The sequence below is a fragment of the Pelobates fuscus genome, chromosome 2, assembly GCF_036172605.1.
Source record: "Pelobates fuscus isolate aPelFus1 chromosome 2, aPelFus1.pri, whole genome shotgun sequence".
Taxonomy (NCBI): domain Eukaryota; kingdom Metazoa; phylum Chordata; class Amphibia; order Anura; family Pelobatidae; genus Pelobates; species Pelobates fuscus.
The window spans coordinates 328,188,196-328,212,377 of NC_086318.1; the positions used below are offsets into that span (position 1 = coordinate 328,188,196).

Here is a 24,182-nt window from a genome sequence, read left to right on the forward strand (position 1 = left end):
TACTTTACCAGCTAGATCTGTAGTCTCTAGTCTTTATGTTTTAATCTTCACTATTTAGGGTGAAAGTGTGTGTTTTTTCGTGTGTGTGTGTGTGTGTGTGTGGGAGGTTTAAACTATTATTATTATTATTACTTTTTGTTTCAATAAAGGTTGGCAGTTTTTAAACTACTATTACTTGATATTCATCTGGGGGTAGCAGCGGTGAGGAGAAGTATCCCGGTTGCACGAGGAGCTCTCCTCATTACGTGCTCTGTTCTCTCTATATATTTAGGGTTATGCCCTTTACTACCCCTGTAACCCTTTCACTTCCTGCCAGAGTTCTCTTTGGCCGGTAGTTCATTGCATTTAATTCCTAGATTTTACTATTAACATGACGTAAAGTCATGATTTTATTAATGACACCGAGTATTATGCTCTCTTTCCTTTAATTAACCTCCGCAGCGAAGAGAGAGATGTATACAGAAGAGAAAACAAATAAACATAACATTGCATAGTAACAGTGCATTTCATCAACTAGTATATAAGGTGTAGCACTCCAACACTCTTCCTCTTTCCGTAGTGATCCGAAGACTAGCAGAAAATCTAAATCGCAAAACTGATTCTAACTGTAAACTGGATAGCAGCCGTGTGTCCTTCCTCCGTGACTCCCCATCCAGATTGGTAGATCCGGTAACAATAGTGGGTAATCTATCGGCATCTCCAATAGGTGTGGGAACCAAGGTTGTGACCTTCAAAATGGGGTTTTCAGGACTATAGTACCTCTGCAATGTCGTTGATATGCCAGAGTCTGAGCAATCAGGTTGAACGGAGAAAAGGCATATGACCGGTTTGTGGACCAATCTTGGAGGAATGCATCCGCTGCCATAGCTTCTGGGTCCGGTCTCCAACTGAAGAATCACAGAAGTTGAGTGTTCAGTCTGGATGCAAAGAGGTACACTTGTAATGGCCCCCAGAGGTGGGCAATCTCCCTGAATATAGACGGCCGAAGTTTCCAATCCCCCATGTCCTTCAGGTAACTGGAGTTCCAGTCTGCGGTGTAATTCTCCAGACATGGGATATGTTCCGCTGTTACTGATATATTTTGACAATGCCCAAAGTCTCTGGCCAATACTGCTAACATTCGTGACTTAGTTCAACCCAGATGGTTGATGTAGCGGAGGGTGGAAACATGGTCTAGTTTGAGTAGGATCAAGCAAGAGATGTTCTTGGGAGAGAGACTGCGAATGGCAAACGAGGCTGCCAGCAGTTTCAGGCAATTGATATGCAGAAAAGATTCTTCTGTGGACCATCTGCCTCTGGTGGATATGGGACCGCAACACGCGCCCCAGCCCTGTAAGCTCGCATCTGATTCTATCACAAGATCCGGAGTGGATCTGAAAATTGCTCGCCCATTCCATGCTTCCATGTGGGCCAGCCACCAGGTTAATTCTTCTCTGGATTCCTCGTATAGCAAAATGCATGTTTCGTATGAATGGCCACTTCTCAGATAGGATGCCTTCAGTCTCTGTAAAGCCCTGTAGTGTAATGGGCCCGGGAAAATTGCCTGGATGGAGGCGGATAACAGGTCGAGGACCCTCGCTAGTTGCCGCAGGGATATGTCTGGACGGTTCATTAATCGTTTTATCTCCTTCTTGATGTTTGTATTTTTCTCTGCCGGGAGGCATAGAACTTGTTTGATGGAGTCGACCCGAAATCATAGGAACTCCATACGTTGAGATTGTTGTAGAACTGACTTTTCACAGTTCACCAAGAAACCTACGTTCTTAAGGAGGTGTATGATCCAAGTGAGATGGACTGTCAGTTGTTCCTGTGTTTGTGACAGTAGAAGGACATCATCTAAGTAGATGATTAGTCGTATCCAGTGTATTCTCAGGAAGGTCACCACTGGTTTCAGGACTTCCGTGAAGCACCATGGGGCTGAGGACAGGCCAAAGGGCAGGCATATGAACCTCCATTTCCTTGCTTACCTTGACAAAGGACTTGCCAAACAATAGGCCTTTAGCGGCCGCTCAAGGTCCAGTGGTGGCCATGCTAGCTAGCTTAGATTCTATTTTGAGCAGGATAGCTTTCCTGCGTTCTGTGGACATGGCCGAGTTGGCATTGCCAACTGTGCACACCAGGCGTTGCAACCATCCAAACGCTATGGCTTAATCAATTTGGGTTTTACCCAATTGTGCTGACTCCAGCAGTTCATATAGTTTAGTAATAGGGCCTAGTGTGTCCAGGAACTCCTTACGGAACTTATCCTGGCAATTCCGTAAGGAGTAGTCTAGGCCCTTCTTCGGCTTCCAGACGGTTTTTGATAAAAATGGTACGATCTGCGGATCGACTTCAGGTGTCTTGGCCACCATGTCCGGGATAATGGGTCTGGGGGCATTCAGCCCTCAGTTTATTACGGCCCTCCTGGGAGAGAGGTTTGTGGACCCTCAGCACCATGTATTGTGCAATATGCTCCGGTGGCTCCCATTCAGCCGAGCACGGTTGGCGCAAGTCATCCGGGTCGAATGCCGGGGTAAGCTAAACGTCCTGTGGTTCACCTGGGTTCCCTAGGTCCTTTTTGGATGGAGTGGTGGCGAATTGCGTCCCCATGAGGTTCTCATCCTCGGAAACCTCTTCCTAATAAAAGGTCTGAGAATACCTCATCTGAGCCCTCCTCATCACTGTAGTCCGAGTCTGACATGATCTCATGGGACCGTGCCTGTTTCCAATGTCTGGCCGCTTTTGCCCGGACAGTGGCTCTATTGCTAGTTGTTGCGCGCCATCTTGGACAGCCTGAGGCATGTCATTCAAACCAGGGTCACCCTTGATATGTGGAGGGAGATCAGGGTGTTAATGCTTGCTCAGGGCCTTGTGGCCCGGCAAGGGTATGCTGGGCATATCAGAGGTTTGTGGAGGGGCCTGGGTTGTAGGGTGCCCTTGCATCAATGCCTGAGTTATGGACTGTGTAATTGTGGAGGACATGACCACCATGAGTTTGTCATAGTTACGTCCAGTAGACTTTGGAATTCCTCTGAGGATCATATTGGCATCGTCTAAGGGGTCAGGGACAGTAGTCCCCACGACGTTCAGAGGGTGGTCGACAGGCCCATCACCACATACTTGCATGTTGCAGCTACAGAATCACCACAAAGGATGAGAGATGATCAACAATTCAAATAATATATAGCCCTTTGCCAACCAGCCCTGTGGGGTTATCAGGGCAAGTATAGGCCACCAGAATGTATAAAAAAAAACCTAAGGTAGGGAGGATATAGGAAGATCTAGGTGGTAAGGATTGCTTAATCCAGCCACCCAACTAAAGTAATTAGGAGGAAAAAACCTAAGGCAAAAAACAGCAATATAAACGATAGCAATGATAGGAGCCGTGTTTTGCTATTCCGCCGGACCTCGCTGTGATTACCGCTCTTGGGCCGCACTAAAACGGCCGCCGGCATTGGTGGCGACATGTAACCAAGAAAATGGGCGCCTCAAGCGCACAGCGCATGTGTGGTGGTAATAGTGGGCGGGGCGCCTGTTTGCGATTGGCGTTCAGAACAACGATAGCGTCGCGGTAAAAAACGTGGGCTAAACGTCGATGGGCGGTATCCCGCGGGCGGAGGGAACAACCACAGCTAGTGGCCACTTAATGTCTTCCCTCGGTTGGCAAAGTTTTGGATGCCGAGAGGGACGTCCAAGGGAAAGGAGAGTGACTTTAGTCACAGATCCCACATTCCCAGGGGCACACTCTAGAGGATTAAACCAAATAAACCTATAATCAAGCAGTTTGAAATAATATTAATCAAGTGAAAAAATTACCAATAGAGTAAAATATTTGTTATTGTCAAACAGTATAAAGAAGCAAATGTACTTTGCTGGTCTAATGGAGCAGCGAAGAAAGAGGAAGAGTGTTGGGTGCTACACCTTATATACTTGTTGATGAATGCTGATTGGTTGCACTGTTACTATGCAATGTTATGTTTATTTTTTCTCTTCTGTATACATCTCTCTCTTCGCTGCTGAGGGAAATTAAAAGAAAGAGAAAGCATAATAGGAGCCTCTGTGTCATTATTAAAATTGTAATTGGAGGTGGTGAATTTTGGTCAGCTGGTTTGTATTGCCTACCAGAGGAAATCAAGCAATAGTTTATTAGAATGGATGATGGCAAAATAAATAAAGCAGCAAGGTCAAAAAAGACATGTTGCTGTTGAGATCTAACAAGAGTTTCTCATGTTGGTTCTAAATGATCATATTGCCATAATTAACTACAGATATGTCTCTTTTGCATGTAGTATGTCTTGTCTAGATTTACAGGAAATGTAACCACAGAAGTAAAAGTGTTTTAAATACTCGTTTAGTTAAAATATCTGAAATTGCCAAAATACCAGAGTATTGCAGTATGCAATGATACCTTTTTTTACTGGACTAACATAATATTTTAAAGACAAACTTTTGACAGTTCCCTCTCTTCCTCAGGATTGAAGCAATACACATCGATCTGATGAGTTTAACACTTACAACAACTGATGTTAGAGAAGGGAAGGGGAGAAGAGGGGTGAGTGGGGTGTGATAAATAGCAGAGGGTGTGCCTGAAAGTGAAAGGCTGGCTGAGCATTGCCAGAAAAAGTAAACAAACAGAAAAGAGTCCATAAGCTAGTTAAAAAGAAAAAACAACCAAGAAAACAGCAGAGGATTAAGGTTATGGTGCCAAGAGTAACCTGGTCCAATGGTAAGATGTCAGAACATTTTAAAGTGGATATGTTACTTTCTGGGGTCTCTGAATATTGAGCAAAGACATGCTGATGGTAGCTCAGGGGGGCAGCCGAGGTGAGATACAAGATGCTGTTCCCCTTATTTCTTAAGCTCTTGGCGCTTCATTCGCCAGGAGCACACGTAAGTGATGTACTTTCACACATGTGCAAGAGTGCAACACTGAGGTCTAGGAGATCAAAGTAGGTCTATTCCCTACTTTGTCTCATGTTAACTTTTGACTGCATTACCAGAAATTTCAATAAACCTGTTTAATATGGCTTGATAACTTAACTGGTTCCTGCTGACTGCCTGCATCCTGTCTTCTCAAGTAGGAGACACCGGATGCAGGATTGCACTCATTTTGCCAAGAGTGCTCAGTTAACACTAAGCTAATGACGCCTGCTCTATACAGAAATCTGGATTCTACAGCTGGAGAAGACGGGATGCAGGGGATGTTTCCACAGGCACTTGGTGTTACGCAATGAAGTTGTTAAAATGGTGTGACATTTTACTGTGGAACGCCCCTAGAACAGGCTGTAGTTGCTATGGTGCTTGGAGTGCTCTTTTAATTATGCAGCACACTTTATTTTAATGAAAACAATACTCCACTGCCCAAATAAATAAAACAAATATAAAAATCCCTATTTAGTAGATATACCTCCAATGAAAACATACACAAATTTAATTATGCAAGATATAATTAAGGGTGTGTGTGTATATATTAAATATATATATTTAATACAATGTTAAACAAAAATCTGCACACCAGTCAAGCCATAACATAGAATGTGAAACATAGAATGTGACGGCAGACAAGAACCATTCGGCCCTTCTAGTCTGCCCAATTTTCTAAATACTTTCATTAGTCCCTGGCCTTATCTTATAGTTAGGATAGCCTTATGCCTATCCCACGCATGCTTAAACTCCTTTACTGTGTTAACCTCTACCACTTCAGCTGGAAGGCTATTCCATGCATCCACTACCCTCTCAGTAAAGTAATACTTCCTGATATTATTTTTAAACCTTTGTCCCTCTAATTTTAGACTATGTCCTCTGGTTGTGGTAGTTTTTCTTCTTTTAAATATAGTCTCCTCCTTTACTGTGTTGATTCCCTTTATGTATTTAAATGTTTCTATCATATTCCCCCGTCTCGTCTTTCCTCCAAGCTATACATGTTAAGATCCTTTAACCTTTCCTGGTAAGTTTTATCCTGCAATCCATTAACCAGTTTAGTAGCCCTTCTCTGAACTCTCTCTAAGGTATCAATATCCTTCTGAAGATACGGTCTCCAGTACTGTGTACAGTACTCCTCCAAGTGAGGTCTCACCAGTGTTCTGTACAATGGCATGAGCACTTCCCTCTTTCTACTGCTAATACCTCTCCCTATACAACCAAGCATTCTGCTAGCATTTCCTGCTGCTCTATTACATTGTCTGCCTACCTTTAAGTCATCAGAAATAATCACGCCTAAATCCCTTTCCTCAAATGTTGAGGTTAGGACTCTATCAAATATTCTGTACATTGCCCTTCGGTTTTTACGTCCAAGATGCATTATCTTGCACTTATCCACATTAAATGTCAGTTGCCACAACTCTGACCATTTTTCTAGTTAACCTAAATCATTTGCCATTTGGCTTATCCCTCCTGGAACATCAACCCTGTTACATATCTTAGTATCATCAGCAAAAAGACATACCTTACCATCAAGACCTTCTGCAATATCACTACTAAAAATATTAAAGAGAATGGGTCCAAGTACAGATCCCTGAGGTACCCCACTGGTGACAAGCCCGAGCTTCGAATAAACTCCATTGACTACAAACCTCTGTTGCCTGTCACTCAGCCACTGCCTTACCCATTCAACAATATTGGAATCCAAACTTAAAGATTGCAGTTTATTGATAAGCCTGTGCAACAGTGTCAAAGGCCTTACTGAAATCTAGGTAAGCAATGTCTACTGCACCACCCTGATCTATAATTTTAGTTACCCAATCAAAAAAATCAATAAGATTAGTTTGGCATGATCTCCCTGAAGTAAACCCATGCCTCTGATCTTGAAATCCATGTGTTTTTAGATGTTCAACAATCCTATCCTTTAACATGGTTTCCATCACTTTCCCCACTAATGAAGTAAGGCTTACTGGCCTATAGTTGCCCGACTCCTCCCCATTACCTTTCTTGTGAATGGGCACAACATTCGCCAACTTCCAATCTTCTGGGACTACTCCTGTTAATGATTGGTTAAATAAATCTATTAATGGTTTTGCTAGTACACCACTAAAGCTCTTTTAATAGCTTTGGGTGTATTCCATCATGTCCCATTGACTTATTTGTCTTTACTTTTGACAGTTGAAATAGAACCTCTTCCTCTGTAAACTCACGTGTAATAAAGTACTAATTTATCCTTTTTCTTAACTGAGGTCCCTTTCCTTCATTTTCATCTGTAAATACCGAGCAAAAATATTCATTGAGGTAGTCAGCTAGACCTTTATCCTCATCTACATACCTTCCTTCTTTTGTTTCTAATCCAACTAATCCTGGTTTTACTTTTCTTTTCTCATTTATGTATCTAAAAAAAGTTTTGTACCCCTTTTTTTACTGACTGTGCTATTTTCTCTTCTGTGTGTGAATTGGAAGCTCTTATAACTTGCTTAGCCTCTTTCTGCAATCTTATAGATCATTCTGTCTTCCTCACTAGTTTTTTTTTTTTTTTTTTTATAAATTACTAAATGCTAACTTTTTGTTTTTTACTTTTGGCCACATCTGCGGAGTACCACAGTGGTTTCTTGAATTTTTTGCTTTTACTGACAAGCCTAATGCAATTTTCTGTTGCCTTCAGTAGTGCAACTTTTAAATAATCCCATTTATCTTGGACTCCATTTAAATTGCTCCAGTCTGATAATGACTCCTTTACACATATTCTAATTTTAGAAAAGTCTGTTTTCTAAAGTCTAAAACTTTTGTTTTTGTGTGGTGTGACTCAGTCACTGTTCTTATTAAACCACACTGACTGATGATCACTGGATCCTAAACTTTCACCTACAGTAATATCTGATACCAAATCTCCATTTGTTAACACTAAATCTAGTATGGCCTCTTTACGAGTTGGCTCCTCAACGACTTGTTTTAGAGACAATCCCATTAGGGAGTTTAGAATATGTGTGCGCCTGGCACAAGCAGCTATTTTTGTTTTCCAATTCACATCAGGAAGATTAAAGTCACCCATGATGATAACTTCCCCCTTCATTGTCATTTTAGCTATTTCTTCAACTAGTAGATTATCTAACTCTTCAATTTGTCCTGGGGGCCTATAAATCACACCTACACGAGTTACTGTGTGATTACCAAATTCCAACGTAACCCAAACAGACTCTATGTTCGCCTCACTACCCTTTATTAGGCTAGATTTTATGCTATCCTTCACATACAGGGCCACCCCTCCCCCTTTCTTGCCTTCCCTGCCTTTTCTATATAAAAAGAGTACCCTGGTATTGCTATGTCCCAGTCATTTTTCTCATTATACCATGCCTCAGTAACAGTGACTAAATGTACACTATCAGTTGCCATTATTGCAACAAGTTCATGGATCTTATTCCCTAAACTGCGAGCATTTGTAGACATGACTCTAAGCCTATCATTTTTTAACACTTGCTACAGGCACCTTCTGTCCTTGTTTTGCGGGACAATTGGATTGATGTTTTATCACCCTTTTGCCCCCCTCCTAGTTTAAATACATCCTAGCAAAACCTCTGAACTGCTCACTGAGAACATTTGTTCCCTTTTGAGAAAGATGCAAACCATCTATTTTGTACAGTTTATTTCCATTTCAAACAGAGCTACCATGAGAAATAAAGCCAAATCCTTGCTCCCGACACCATTCACCAAGCCACAAGTTAAAGTCCCTAATACGCATCCGCCTGTCATTCTGAGTGTTATGCACAGGCAGAACTTCAGAGAATGACAGTGTGGAAGCAACCTGCCGTATATCATTGGTAAAAAAAAAACACTTCCTTAACCTCTGAAACCTCATTGCAAGCCAAGTCATTTGTCCCTAGATGGACAAGTACATCCAATTCCCCTTCCTGCTTTGCTTGCTTAACAATATCACAGATACGTCTCCTGTCTCTGTGAGCAGTAGCTCCGGGAAGACACCTCACAAGACCACCATTGTCCATCTCCACACCTCTTATGATGGAATCCCTCAACAACAACTGCTTTCTATTAGGCCTCACCATAGTCTCCAAGCATGTCTGCACAACACCACTAGCCTCAGTGCCTCTCTGCACAACACCACTAGCCTCAGTGCCTCTCTGCACAACACCACTAGCCTCAGTGCCTCTCTGCACAACACCACTAGCCTCAGTGCCTCTCTGCACAACACCACTAGCCTCAGTGCCTCTCTGCACAACACCACTAGCCTCAGTGCCTCTCTGCACAACACCACTAGCCTCAGTGCCTCTCTGCACAACACCACTAGCCTCAGTGCCTCTCTGCACAACACCACTAGCCTCAGTGCCTCTCTGCACAACACCACTAGCCTCAGTGCCTCTCTCCACAACACCACTAGCCTCAGTGCCTCTCTCCACAACACCACTAGCCTCAGTGCCTCTCTCCACAACACCACTAGCCTCAGTGCCTCTCTCCACGACACCACTACACTCTGAAAGTGCAGAAAATGAATTATGTAGAGCAACAGACTGTGCAATATGCCTTTTATCCATAAGTCTACCAGATCCTACAGTGATCCATCTGCCGTTCCTAGTATGTCTCTGTGGCAGTGGCTTTGCAGCAGTTCCAGCCTGAGAGTTTGTTTACCAGATAATATACAAATACAAGACTTCAAAAATACAATCTCCTGCTGCAAGATAGAGAACTGTCTACAGATTAGACAACAACCAAACCTCCAAAAAGTGGAACGTGAAACAAAATGCATAGCAACTATTACACTGAACTAAGTCTGCCATTCCAATGAGGTAAATAATTTAAATCAAACAAATCTTAACTTTTTATTTATCCTCCTGAATACCTCAGATTACCTCCAGAATATATTCAACCACACACTTAGAAGCAACACGCTCCAGAATATCTCCAACCACACACTTAGAAGCAACACTTAGATGTAGCAACCTAGCTATATTAGCCAAGCTAATGACAACAACCCTTATATAACTCCTAAAATCACCACCCACTAGGAATGTTTAACAACTGGGTAGGCCTCTGCTTATTTGCAAACAATAGCTAATTTAAACAGCAATCAATAGCAAGTAGCTAAATAATCAAATCAAATGCCTTATAATTACCAACAGGAAATCAAATCTTGTGCAATCAGTAACCTTTTCCTACAGATGAATCTTACCTGTAACAGTAAAAAAGAACTCTTAGACAGTTGAAGCTTCTGTAAAACTCTCCAGAATATCTCCAACCACACACTTAGAAGCAACACTTAGATGAAGCAACCAAGCTAAGACTTGCTTTTCCCACAGAAATCACAGTGATTTCTCCAGTGATGTTACTACCACAAAGGATTCAAGATGGGCATCTTCAAATTAGTTTAACAAAGAATCATATTTTTGCCTCATTCCATTTTAAACATGGATTCCCTTGAGTCTGTGTTTGCTGTATACAACAGCTTTCAAACACAACTTAGGAAAAGATGCAAAGCCAGTAAACACACATATATATATATACACACATATATATACACATACATACATGATTGGAAAAGCTGGAGACTTGTCCTACCATTTTCCGCATCAAAAGAAAAAATGGAAGGATTGGTTGAGACGATCAGTAATGTGGAGCGGCAACTGCTGCAAGAATGACGCATCTGGCATTATAATGTAAATAAATTATTTCTAATCTACAAAGTATAATAAATTTTAGGGATACGTGCTTGTATGTCAGACGTTAGAAGTGTTCCTTTAAAGTCAAGACAAAAAGGAGGACATTACCTAAACAATCTTTAAATAAGGCCCTGAGAAATCCACTGTGTCAGGTCACCATGACAATACAAATTTTTTTATCTTCATGCTGGTCAGAAGAGATCAAACAAATCCCCTTCCGAACAACTCCCACACACTGTGTGTAATATAAATCATGGCTTATTGAATGTGAACGATTTATTAGGTATTTGAGAGTGGCTAGTAAATTTCTAGTGAAATTTGTCAAGCAGTGATTTAAAGCATCATTTTCAGTAGATAAATATACTGGTTTTGCTTTTCTAGTGTATTTTTCAATTGTTTAGCTGTCAGCAGCTATTCCAAATGAAGACCCTTCAGCTGGAACACAGCAGGGATCAGTTGCCATATAGTGTTGTTCATATTTTAGTTTTCTTTCATGAAAAAAGCCATTTAGTGGTTATGGTGCCAGAGATGCTCTGCTACTGAAAGCTCCTTAGGAGCCAGGTAAGAAGTCAAACTCTCATGCATGTTTGGAAATCATCATGTGCTAGATGAAATACATACTGATTAAATCCTAATGAGCTTGCTACATCCAATGCTTTCTTGCTTCGAATTCCAGCCAGACATGAAAATACTACTGTGTCTGACTTATCAGGCAGCTTCTGATGATATTTCTCCTCAAAGTCACCGGGGCTCATCTGCAATGCAGCAACTAGTTCACCAACTGGAAAACAAAATTAAGAAAATACTGTGTTCATCTTCAAAGAATATTCTCATTCAACATATAACAAAATGAACACTACAACATTAGGAATACAAAACATGTATTCCTTACTCTGTAGTGTCCTGCTATCTATTTAGGTTAATAGGCTCCTCGAAGTAAAAAGCCAGGATAACTTACTTTAACTCCATCGCCGGGCTGGTCTAAGTCCTGCTACTCCACTTCGGAGATCTCAACCAATGCAATGTTTCCCCATGGGAGGCTAGTGTGCATGTGAGGCAAATCAAATGTGGGCCAATCAAATACTCTAGGAGCAGCATTTGACGGAGAACCAAGTCAGATTCTGTTTTCACAAGGTTAGCACCGCTATTGTATGTCAGGAAGACAGCCACCTGAGGCGTCTGTAATGTGAACAGTTTCTACAAAACTGCATTTGTTTACATTGCAGGGTTAAAATTAGGTCCACTGCAGCCAGACTAATTCATCAAGATGAAGTGGTCTGGGTGCCTTAGTGGTGTTTTAAGGCTTTTAAAATGTCCTTTCTTAACCTTATGAAATATAAAAATATGTATATATTGGTTGTTAGCCGTTGATGACAGTAAACCAAGATTTATGGCCAAATTTGCTCACTCAGCTGTTTTGTTTGAAATGTTATATCTCGGTTAACCCCTTCCATCCTGCAAAAGGTGGGCTTTAACGCCGGTGGGTGGCACAGCACCTTCCAGTCAGGAATACTCATCTACTAAGCTAATAACGATCGGGGGACTGCCTGAAAATCAAATACCGTATATACTCGAGTATAAGCCGAGTTTTTCAGCACATTTTTTGTGCTGAAAACCCCCAACTCGGATTATACTCGAGTCAGAGTCTGTATTATGGCAATTTGCATTGCCATAATACAGACCGGGGGAGAGGGGGGCTGGCAGAGCTGTACTTACCTCTCCTGCAGCTCCTGTCAGCTCTCTCCTCCTCCGCGCCGTCCGTTCAGCACCTCGGGCAGCTCCCAGTGTAAGTCTCGCGAGAGCCGCGGCTCTCGCGAGACTTACAGTGGGAGCTGACAGAGGGAGCTGCACAGACCGCGCGGAGGAGGAGAGAGCTGACAGGAGCTGCAGGTGAGGTAAGTACAGCTCTGCCAGCCCCCCTCTCCACCCACTGAACTACCAATGACACTGGACCACCAGGGAAGGAGCCCCCCTCCCTGCCATGTATCAAGCAGGGAGGGGGGACGAAAAAAAAATATAATTAAAAAAATGAATAAAAATAATAATACAAAAAAATTATAATAATATAAAAAAAAAATAATAATAATAATTAATAATATATTAAATGCCCACCCCCACCAACACATACACAAACACACACTGCATCACACTTCATTCATATACACACACTGCACTCACACACACTCACACTGCACTCACACACACTCACACTGCACTCACACACACTCACACTGCACTCACACACACTCACACTGCACTCACACACACTCACACTGCACTCACACACACTCACACTGCACTCACACACACTCACACTGCACTCACAGACACTGCACTCACAGACACTGCACTCACAGACACTGCACTCACAGACACTGCACTCACAGACACTGCACTCATTATACACACACTGGAAATAAATATTCAATTAATATATACGCACACACACTGCATTCATACACGCACTGCACTCATACACGCACTGCACTCATACACGCACTGCACTCATACACGCACTGCATTCATTATATACACACACTGTAAATAAATATTCAATTAATATAATTTTTTTAGGATCTACCGTATATACTCGAGTATAAGCCGAGTTTTTTAGCACATTTTTTGTGCTAAAAAAAACCAACTCGGCTTATACTCGAGTCAATAGTCTGTATTATGGCAATTTGCATTGCCATAATACAGACTGGGGGAGAGGGGGTCTGGCAGAGCTGTACTTACCTCTCCTGCAGCTCTCTCCTCCTCCGCGCCGTCCGTTCAGCACCTCGGTCAGCTCCCAGTGTAAGTCTCGCGAGAGCCGCGGCTCTCGCGAGACTTACACTGGTTGCTGACAGAGGGAGCTGCATGGACGGCGCGGAGGAGGAGAGAGCTGACAGGAGCTGCATGAGAGGTAAGTACAGCTCTGCCAGCCCCCCTCTCCTCCCCACTGAACTGCCAATGCTGGACCACCAGGGAAGGAGCCCCCCTCCCTGCTATGTATCAAGCAGGGAGGGGGGACGAAAAAAAAAATGATGAATAATAATAATAATAAAAAAATAATAAATAAATAATACTAAAATAATAATTAAATTAAATAAAAAATAATAAATAATAATACTAAAATAATAATAATTAAATTAAATAAAAAAAATAAAAAAAAAAAAAAAAAATTAAAATAATAAAAAAAATAAAAAAGCATTGCCCACCCCCCACCAAGGCTCTGCAACACACACACACACACACACTGCACTCATAAGCACACTGCACTCATACACACACACTGCACTCATACACACACACACACTGCATTCATACACACACACACACACACTGCATTCATACACACACTGCACTCATACACACACACTGCACTCATTATACACACACTGCACTCATTATACACACACTGCACTCATACACACACACTGCACTCATTATACACACACTGCACTCATTATACACACACTGCACTCATTATACACACACTGTAAATAAATATTCAATTAATATATTTTTTTTAGGATCTAATTTTATTTAGAAATTTACCAGTAGCTGCTGCATTTCTCACCCTAGTCTTATACTCGAGTCAATAAGTTTTCCCAGTTTTTTGGGGTAAAATTAGGGGCCTCGGCTTATATTCGGGTCGGCTTATACTCGAGTATATACGGTAATTTTATTTAGAAATTTACCAGTAGCTGCTGCATTTCCCACCCTAGTCTTATACTCGAGTCAATAAGTTTTCCCAGGTTTTTGGGGTAAAATTAGGGGCCTCGGCTTATATTCGGGTCGGCTTATACTAGAGTATATACGGTACAAAATTTTATACACCAAAAGTGATTCATTAAGCTAAAGCGGTTTTGGTAAGTAAAGTGTCCCTTTAACATCAACTTACTTGGGATGTTTATTGATCCCTTTATTACGCCATACTCTTTTACTTCCCACGGTTCCCGCACATCAATATGGATAACTCCTTCTTTCACCAAGTTTTTAAGTTCTTCATATTGGATAGTTTTGCCAACGCTTGTTGAAAAGCCACAGGTGTGATGCAAGTTCAAAGTCAGATCTGTAATCAAATACATGTTAAATGAGTACTCTGTTTATTTTTTGTGCCATTAGCACTGTATCATTATATTACACTATGCCTCATTTTATATTAAAAAAAAAAATAAAAAAAAATACGAGTCAAATAAAACAATATTTTAAACTTTTTTAGAAGCACGGAATTGTGATGATTACTGCTGGGCATTTGCAGCACTAATCAACATAGCAATAGTAACAGCATCTGCAAATCCATATACAGCTCGTTGGTATGAAAACTAGTTTCTGTCTCTGGTTGAAAAGGCTGCAATGCAGGGCTTTGAGCGCAATTTTAAAGCCCTGTATGGAGAAACCGTAAAGGAACTGGATGTCGAGACCGGAGGACGGTATTAGAACATCATGACCAAAGAGCCTAAAAGCATTTAATGATGACAAACTACTTCATTTGCCAAAAATAGTAGGGGTTAGAAGCTCAAATGTGATGTTCCCCTTTTATACTGAGCCATCTCCTTGTATTGTATTTACAGATCTTACTAGATTAGAATGGTGTACACCAGTTACTACTTTTTATCCTTAAAATGAATGCTACAGTCTTGTATAAAAACCTGAAAAAAAAATTTGGTTCATACTAAATCCTGTCATTACCACCCTCGGGTTATCAATGACATCCAGTTTGGATGAAATTGATAAGAATATTGATAATCTAGAAGTGTAAATACTGCATTATCCAGTTGACTGGAGACAGTTTGGTATCCTGGTTCCCCAGACTTGTGTCTGCATAATCACTATAATGAGCTGTAGGGCTGATTGCCCTAGTAATTGTCTGCCTGGGGAGAGATACACATACACTAAATTCTTCATTCCCACTGTACATATAAATAAAAATAATTCAGAATCAGTCATAAACAAAATCCAGACATTGTTCTCACAGTTTACTAATCTCCAGATTTTGCAATACAGCATTAAAATAATAGCAAGCTTAACTGCTTTTAGGGGTTTGGAATGTTCCCTTAAACATGGACTTACCCTACTTTAAAAAAAAAAAAAAAAAAAAAAAGGTGACTTGAACCTCGATGTGAGTGGACGTGCAAAGCTGTATCTCCCAGGAAAAGTATGTGCCGACAGAGTGCTGCACAGCAAACTGCATCTGACATCACCCAAAAAGTTAAGACCACTTCAGAGCGAACCTAAGTCTAAACCTTCAGGGCTGCGGGTATCCTTCATGTCATCTCCACCAATGAAGGACCAAAATGGCACAGACGGACCATCTTCCCCATCTGAGTGTTCATGGAACAGTGACAGCACCTCTGTATCCATTCTAACTCCAACACCAGTCACTGATCACTCGATAAGACAAATGCTGAACGAGTTTCAGGTTACACTGAGGGTGGATTTCAGCAAGATAGCCACAGATATAAGGGCTGATATTCAAGTCAAGTTGGAGATCACACTTCACACCTTCAAGACAAGGCTGAAGAGACTTTTGAGAAGCATAAAACGCATGCAGACGCCTTCACCACCATGGAACATAAGTTTTGGAGGAGAAAGTTGCAGATCACAAAAAGACAGGGACAGACACAACAATATCAGAATAAGGGAGTCCTAAGGAGATTAAGCCAAATGCCCTACCTGATTATTCCAAGACCTGCTACCAGACCAAGATCTAATATTATAGTTTGCAAAAAAAAAAAAAAAAAAAAAGGAGAAGGCCCAGGCACTCCAAGGCTTTAACTAAGCAAACTTATTGGAACCCTGTGACAAAAGTAACTTCGCCACTGGCTTTTGGAGGGGGCTGTTTGCCAGCCTCCTACCCTGTGACTATGGCCCTTATGTTAAACCATGTTTAAAAGTACTATTTGTGCCTGTTGGGACTGCTAACAGGACTCATTCGAACTTCTGAAATGTCACTTTAAACTCCCAAAGCCATTCGAAGTGCCATTCAACCACGTGGTGGTAGCCATCTTGTTTTGTCGAACGCATCCAGCAGGGTTTGGTCGTCGAGTGCAACTCAAATCGGACACTCGACGGCACGAACCTCACTAAAACGTTACCTTCCAGGGATGTTTGGCTATTCGAACGGTGTTCGATAAGAAGATACCCCAGAACAAAAGACATACATAGACTATATCCACGAACGGCTTCGTTCAGTAATTTGAACATTATTTCAAATCCTCGAAGTAGACCGGCCGCACAGCCTGATTCTCTGGAACTATTGTGGGCATGAAACCAAAGTCAAAATGAGACTTCCATAGAATTCCTGAACCTCTGAACTGATCTGGGTGATTTTTGGATATGCTGGTCACCCATATCAGGGCTATCAGGGGATATAATTGTGGGGTTTTATGTGTTTTTGGGGTTTTGTAAATTATGTGTTTTTCGGCCTGGAGATAATTGGGATAATGCAGTATCTGCCTTAATTATCTCCCAGGCAGAGAGGCGGGATTGTATGTTTGTATTGGGAGTGTCACACTTTGTAACCTTGTTGTTATATTTGTGTCCCTGTCCCCAACAAGGTCCATGTGAGCGTACACCTTGCTTGGGGACTTGCATAAAAGGCCAGCTGTGGCTTCCATTAAACAGAATACTTTACTCCTTCATGAAGTCTTGGCTCATGTTTGGGGGATTGTAGAACTACATACACTTTTTGGATTGCTATATCACAATACTCCCCTGAGTATAATCACTAGCTCTTCTGAGAGCTGTTCCTGCTATGCCCTCTGGACTAGAAGAAGTCTACCCACTGTAAGCTGGATCCTGGTCTTGTGCCCAGGGTGGAGGGAGGACGGCGAGACCCCAACCAAGCTGCGGTGGTTCATGGGTTTTACGGTGGTTATGGTGCTCCAGTACAGTACTCATGGTCAGGGATGTATCTACCATGAGGCAAACAAGGCATTTGCCTTGGGCGGCAATTTCCGGGGGACGGCAAAAAATGCTGCCCCCAAATGCCCAGGCAAATACCATGTTTGCCTCGTTTTATGGGAGCCGGTGGGCGATTGTTTCCTGGGTGGGCAGCCACACTAAGCTGTTAGCGAGGGAGCACTTTCCCCTGAGCATTCTGCTCAGCTCCCTAGCGCGCAGAAGAGTGATGCCGGGAGCCAAAATATGACAGCTTAATGTGGCTGCCCGCCCGCCTGTCCGCCTCCCGACCCAGCAACCCCAATGGACCCCAGGTGAAAAAATCCACCCAGCTATCCCAAAAAGCAGGGAGGCTGGGTGGATTTTAATAAAAAATAATAATAATTGTGAGTGGGGCAAATGTGTGTGTGTGTGACAGTGAATGTGAGTGAGTGTGTGTCAGTGAATTTGAGTGAGTGTGTCAGTAAGTGAATGCGTGTGTATGTGTCGGTCAGTGAGTGCGTGCGTCTGTCAGTGAGAGTGTGCGTCTGTCAGTGAGTCTGTCAGTGTGTGAGTAATAGTGTATGTCTGACTATCAGTGTGTCAAATCAGTGAGTATGTGTATGACATTGTTTGTCAGTGTATATAAGAGTGTGTGTCTGTCAGTGAGTGTATGCATTTATCAGCAAGAGTGAGCGTCTGTAAGTCAAAGTGCGGCCTTGACAGGAAGGGGTGGGGAAAATTTTAATTAGGGGGGGTGTGGGGTGGGTCCACGAGCACCGTCCTGCCTAGGGCAGCACAAATCCTAAATACACCACTGCTTATGGTACTCGTAAGTACTAGGAAGCAGTGATTGACGGAGGTACCCAGTCGGAGTGCCAGGCGGTCCGTCACAAACCTAAATGTCCAGCAGTAACGTTTCGATCAGAACATTCTTTTTTTAAGTTTGAAAAATAGTTTTCTGGTCGAAATGTTGCCGCTGGACATTTGGGTTCCAATAAATGTGTATTTTTAAAACCGAAAGGCTAAACTCCCGCTAACACCACTCCAACAACCTTTTTATAGAAAAGGGATGGGAGTACCAAACATACTCTTATATTGCAAAGCAGCAGTGCTACAATCGATGATATCCATACATACTCCCAAGGGCATGTTACAATGGGTCGATATGGTGAAGGGTTCAGTTCAGATGCTCTGTCTACTAGAGATGCTATGAACACCACATACAATTACAGAGATAATGGGATGTGGATATTATGCACATATCTCAACTATTCTCGCAAGTTTAATTACAAGTGTAAAAAACAAGAAGGAGAGTCAGCGCTAAGCTGCCACAGAGAAATATATAATGCACAGTAAACGGCTGCACACCTTAACAAAAAGGGGAGTTCCCTTTAATCCCCTCGTAGTAGAGAGAATACAAAAACACAAAACAGAAAAGAAGGGTGCGCCTGAATCACATAAAAATATACATATAAGTCCAAAACCTTAGCATAAGTCCAGAATAAAACGATCCACGTAAATATGGAGAGTACTTGAGAATGGAGTTAGTCTTCACGGATATACACTTGTAGTTCAGTGGAAATATGTAGAAAGAAAACAGAAACAAGACCCTAATGGTACAGTTTGTAGACAGGGTAAAATAATAAAATGGTAGTAATAAGTATTACTCACACTTTTTAGAGCTAAAATCCAGCTCTGATATTGAATGCATGAAGTGGAATAATCCCCACTCAAGGATGTGTGAAGTGGTGCTGGTCAGCAGGTATGTAGTGTGAGTCAGAAGTCCAGCGTTGGTACGGTCCAGCCGAAAATTTAAAAAGGAGATAAAATATAGTGCTCTCTGTTTTACGGATAAAACAGTATAAAAAGATAAAAATATACTCACGGTATATAGAGCAGGCTATCCTGCTCGATGTAAGCATATGGGTGGTATAATCCCCACCTATGGATTCTTTGTGCTTCTTTCTTAAGTGCTGAATATTGGTGTAGCCAGGAAAACTAAATAAATAAATAAAATATATAATAAAAAGGAATATGGCAAACAAAATATTTGGTGCCAAAATAATTCCTTTTTTTTTTTTTTTTAGAAATTATTCAAAAACAGGTTTTTTTTTTTAATAATTTGTAATAAAGGAATTATTTTGGCAGCAAATATTTTGTTTGCTATATTCCTTTTTATTCTAGATTTTATTTAGTTTTCTAGTTTTTTTTGGCTACACCAATATTCAGCACTTAAGAAAGAAGCACAAAGAATCCATAGGTGGGGATTATACCACCCATATGCTTACATCGAGCAGGATAGCCTGCTCTATATACCGTGAGTATATTTTTATCTTTTTATACTGTTTTATCCGTAAAACAGAGAGCACTATATTTTATCTCCTTTTAAATTTTCGGCTGGACCGTACCAACGCTGGACTTCTGACTCACACTACATATCTGCTGACCAGCACCACTTCACACATCCTTGAGTGGGGATTATTCCACTTCACGCATTCAATATCAGAGCTGGATTTTAGCTCTGAAAAGTGTGAGTAATACTTATTACTACCATTTTATTATTTTACCCTGTCTACATACTGGACCATTGGGGTCTTGTTTCTGTTTTCTTTCTACATATTTCCACTGAACTACAAGTGTATATCCGTTAAGACTAACTCCATTCTCAAGTACCCTCCATATTTACGTGGATCGTATCATTCTGGACTTATGATAAGGTATATGTATATTTTTATGTGATTCAGGCGCACCCTTCTTTTCTGATTTGTGTTTTTGTATTTTAATTACAAGTGTATCCGTGTCTCCAGGCCTCTTTTAACCTACCCCTGGGTTATTTGTTCCCATATCTGCAGATCAAAAGTTTACTTAACTTCCACCTTGTTACACTAGCAAAACCTTCCTGCACGATATCTCTCCAATTTCAGCTGTTTATGAACAGATACTAGGGAGACCCAATGAAGCCTAAAGCATTATCAATGTGTTATAGAGCAGTGCTCCCCAACCTTTTTATCGCCGCGGACCGGTAAACGTTTGATAATTTTTCCGTGGCCCGCTTATTTTGATTTAATAAGAAAAAAAAAAACCAGTCACATATATTAAAAAAAACACGCAGACACATACATAGTCAGAAAATCACAAACACAGTCACATAAAGACATAGACTCAAAATTGTGTGTATGTGTGTGTGAGCGGTGCAGTGTGTATGTGAGAGTTGCAGTGTGTGTAGTGTGTGTATGGGGGCAGTGTTTGTGGGGCAGTGTGTACAGTGTGTCTATGGGGGCAGTGTTTGCGGGGCATTGTGTGTAGTGTGTGTATGGGGGCAGTGTTTGTGGGGCAGTGTGTGTAGTGTGTGTATGGGGGCAGTGTTTGTGGGGCAGTGTGTGTATGGGGGCAGTGTTTGCGGGGAAGTGTGTGTATGGGGGCAGTGTTTGCGGGGCAGTGTGTGTAGTGTGCGTATGGGGGCAGTGTTTGTGGGGCAGTGTGTGTAGTGTGTGTATGGGGGCAGTGTTTGTGGGGCAGTGTGTGTAGTGTGTGTATGGGGCAATGTGTGTAGTGTGTGTATGGGGGCAGTGTTTGTGGGGCAGTGTGTGTATGGGGCAGTGTGTGTAGTGTGTGTGTATGGGGCAGTGTGTGTAGTGTGTGTGTATGGGGCAGTGTGTGTAGTGTGTGTGTATGGGGTAGTGTGTGCATGGGGGCAGTGTTTGTGGGGCAGTGTGTGTATGGGGGGTAAGGAGGGTAGGGAGGCTTTTTTTTTATTTATTTAATTAAAATTAATATATTCATGTCCCCCCTCCCTTCTTACCTTTACTGTGAGGAGGGGGGACATTTCTTAGTCCCTGGTGGTCCGGTGGGGATTCCCTGGTGGTCCGGTGGTGGTGATGTGAACTCTAGCCCAGTTACAGGGCTAGAGTTCACTCTCGCGAGATCTGGAGCGTTGCCGTGGTTACCGCGGCAACGCTCCAAATCTCGCGAGAGGAGGACCCGGAGGAGCTGCAGGTAAGAGCTCCCGGGTCCTCTCTCACTCCCTCCGCTGCCGGCTGTCAGCACAGTGCCTGCGGACCGGGGAGGGAGATCTCTGATCACTGATCTCCCCTCCGGTCCGCGGGCACATTGCAGGGCTGGCACTTGGGCAATGCCAGCCCTGCATTAGCCGGCAGGCTCGCACACCCTCGGGCGGCCCGGTACCGTTTGATCCACGGACCGGTACCGGTCCGCGGCCCGGGGGTTGGGGAACACTGTTATAGAGTACTAGAGGAAATCCTGCCAAACCGCATATATCTCTTCCAAAAAGATGGGAAGATGACCGTGGTAACAATTTTACTAAGTGGGACTCAGATAGGTCATTAGGGGCTCTCAAGGGAGTTAAAAGGTGTTACCACCAAGTGGAGGCTCATCACTAATTAGTTTATCACTGCTACCTAACCCACATCTCATCTTCACTTCAAATACACTCGGCAGTTTTGCCAACATGTTGGGGATGTGGGCAAAAAAAAAAATAATACAGCCCATTTTGAGGGAGGTGGAGGAGGAATTGACAGTAATGTCAATTTCAAAGTTGTCCTTTAAGCCCTCTAGATACCTTTTTACTCATGCCAGAGGAACACACAAGCAGCCCACATAGAATATTGCATGCACATATGTCGCTAGCAGCACAAAACATTATAGCTCTTAATAGGAAACAGGGAGCGACCCCTTCACTACATAGTTTAGTATATAGGAATAGATAGATACTATAGTCACCAGAACAACTACATCTCATTGCATTTGTTATGGTTAGTATAATCATTCCCTTCAGGCTTTTTGCAGTAAACACTTAAAAAAATAAATAAAAAATAAGCAGTGTTTACATTACAGCCTAGGGATACCTCCACTGGCCACTCCTTAGATGGCTACTAGAGGAGCTTCCTGGAGCAGTGCTGCAATTTAGAATTGCCACCCTCTGCATTTATTCAATGCGTTTCTATGAGAGATGCTAATTGGCCAGGGCAGTGTTAGGCTTGTGCTGGCTCTGCCCTTGAGCTGCCTCCTTGACCGTCTCAGCCAACCCGATGGCAAAGCATTGTGATTGGCTCAGAGCACCACTTCTGATGATGTCAGTCAAGCAGGCAGATCAAAGGCCAGCTGCAGACTGCAATAAAGGTAAGAATTTACGATATTTAGAGGTGCAAGAGGAGGCCAGGTGGTCTAGATAGGGATATTAAAACTATAGGGTCAGGAATACATGTTTGTGTTCCTGATCCTACAGTGTTTCTTTAACCCCTTAAGGACCGGCCTGTTTTTGCGATGTTTGTACGTTAAGGACCAGAGCAGTTTTAACACTTTTGTGGTGTTTGTGTTTAGCTGTAATTTTCCGCTCTCTCATTTACGGTTCCCATACAAGTTATATATTGTTTTTTTCACGACGAGAAGGGCTTTCTTTACATACCATTATTTGTATTATGTCATATATTGTATTAAAAAATAAATAAAAAAATATGGTGAAAATTTTAAAAAAAAAAACATGTTTTTGGACTTTTACTTGAAATTTTTTTACTTATCTACAAAAGCTAATGAAAAAAACTGCTAAATTGATTCAAAATGTTGTCCCGAGTTTAAAAACACCCAGTGTTTACATGCTTTATTGCTTTTTTTTGCAAGTTATAGGCCTATAAATACAAGTAGGAAATTGCTGTTTCAATATATATATATTTTAAATGTATCAATAGTGACATTGTAACACCGTTATCTGTCATAAATGCCCGAAACGCACCTAACATGTACATATTTTTTTAAAGTAGACAACCCAGGGTATTCAAAATGGGGTATGTCCAGTCTTTTTAGTAGCCACCTAGTCACAAACACTGGCCAAAGCTAGCATTTATATTTGCTTGTGTGTTAAAAATGCAAAAAACACTAACTTTGGCCAGTGTTTGTGACTAGGTGGCTACTAAAAAAGGCTGAACATACCCCATTTGCAATACCTTGGGTTGTCTTCTTTTGCAAATGGTATGCCATCATGGGGCTAATTCTCATTCCTTGGCTACCATACGCTCTCAAAGGCAACCTAACCAGTCTGACAAATTTCAATTAAAAAAAAAAGTAAAATCAAGCCTTATATTTGACCCTGTAACTTTCACAAACACTATAAAACATCTACATGTGGGGTACTGTTATACTCAGGAGACTTTGCTGTACACAAATATGAGTGTATCAGAACAGTAAAATATATCACAGCCATCATATCCTCAGTGAAAGAGCTGTTTGTGTGTGAAAAATGCAAAAAACTTCACTTTCACTGACAATATCATCGCTGTGATATGTTTTACTGTTTTGAAACACTAATATTTGTGTTCAGCGAAGTCTCCCGAGTAAAACAGTACCCCCATGTACAGGATTTAGGGTGTCATAGAAAGTTACAGGGTTAAACACAGTGCTAGCAAATTAAATTATCTGGACTCTCGGCCTGGGTTGGCAGGCAGGTCCCTCGAATTGCAATCACTAAAATTACTTAATTAGGTAAAAATATTACATAAATATGCACGTATAATTTTAATATATATAGATATTTATATATTTGACGTCTACGTTGATATTTATGAAATTATTTATGTAATTATGTATGTGGACATATGTATATTTCGTATTATTTTTATTTATTTATACATAGATATATATATATATATATCATTACATTCTAAGTGTATTTTGATATAAATATATATATATATCAATATCAAAATACTGTTAGAATAAAATTGCATA

The 24,182-nt window shown here is 41.6% G+C and overlaps 1 protein-coding gene across 2 annotated transcripts in view; it reads right to left on the reverse strand.

Moving 5' to 3' along the window:
- The window catches only part of TSTD3 (thiosulfate sulfurtransferase like domain containing 3), a 30,247-nt gene that overhangs the window by 1,718 nt on the left and 4,347 nt on the right, over nt 1-24,182 (reverse strand). For both annotated transcript variants that reach the window (XM_063443561.1, XM_063443560.1), the window contains exons 2-3: nt 14,458-14,628; nt 11,193-11,352 (exon numbers count right to left, since the gene is read on the reverse strand). In XM_063443561.1, the coding sequence (XP_063299631.1) occupies nt 11,193-11,352; nt 14,458-14,628 (331 nt within the window). The remainder of the gene's footprint in view (nt 1-11,192; nt 11,353-14,457; nt 14,629-24,182) is intronic.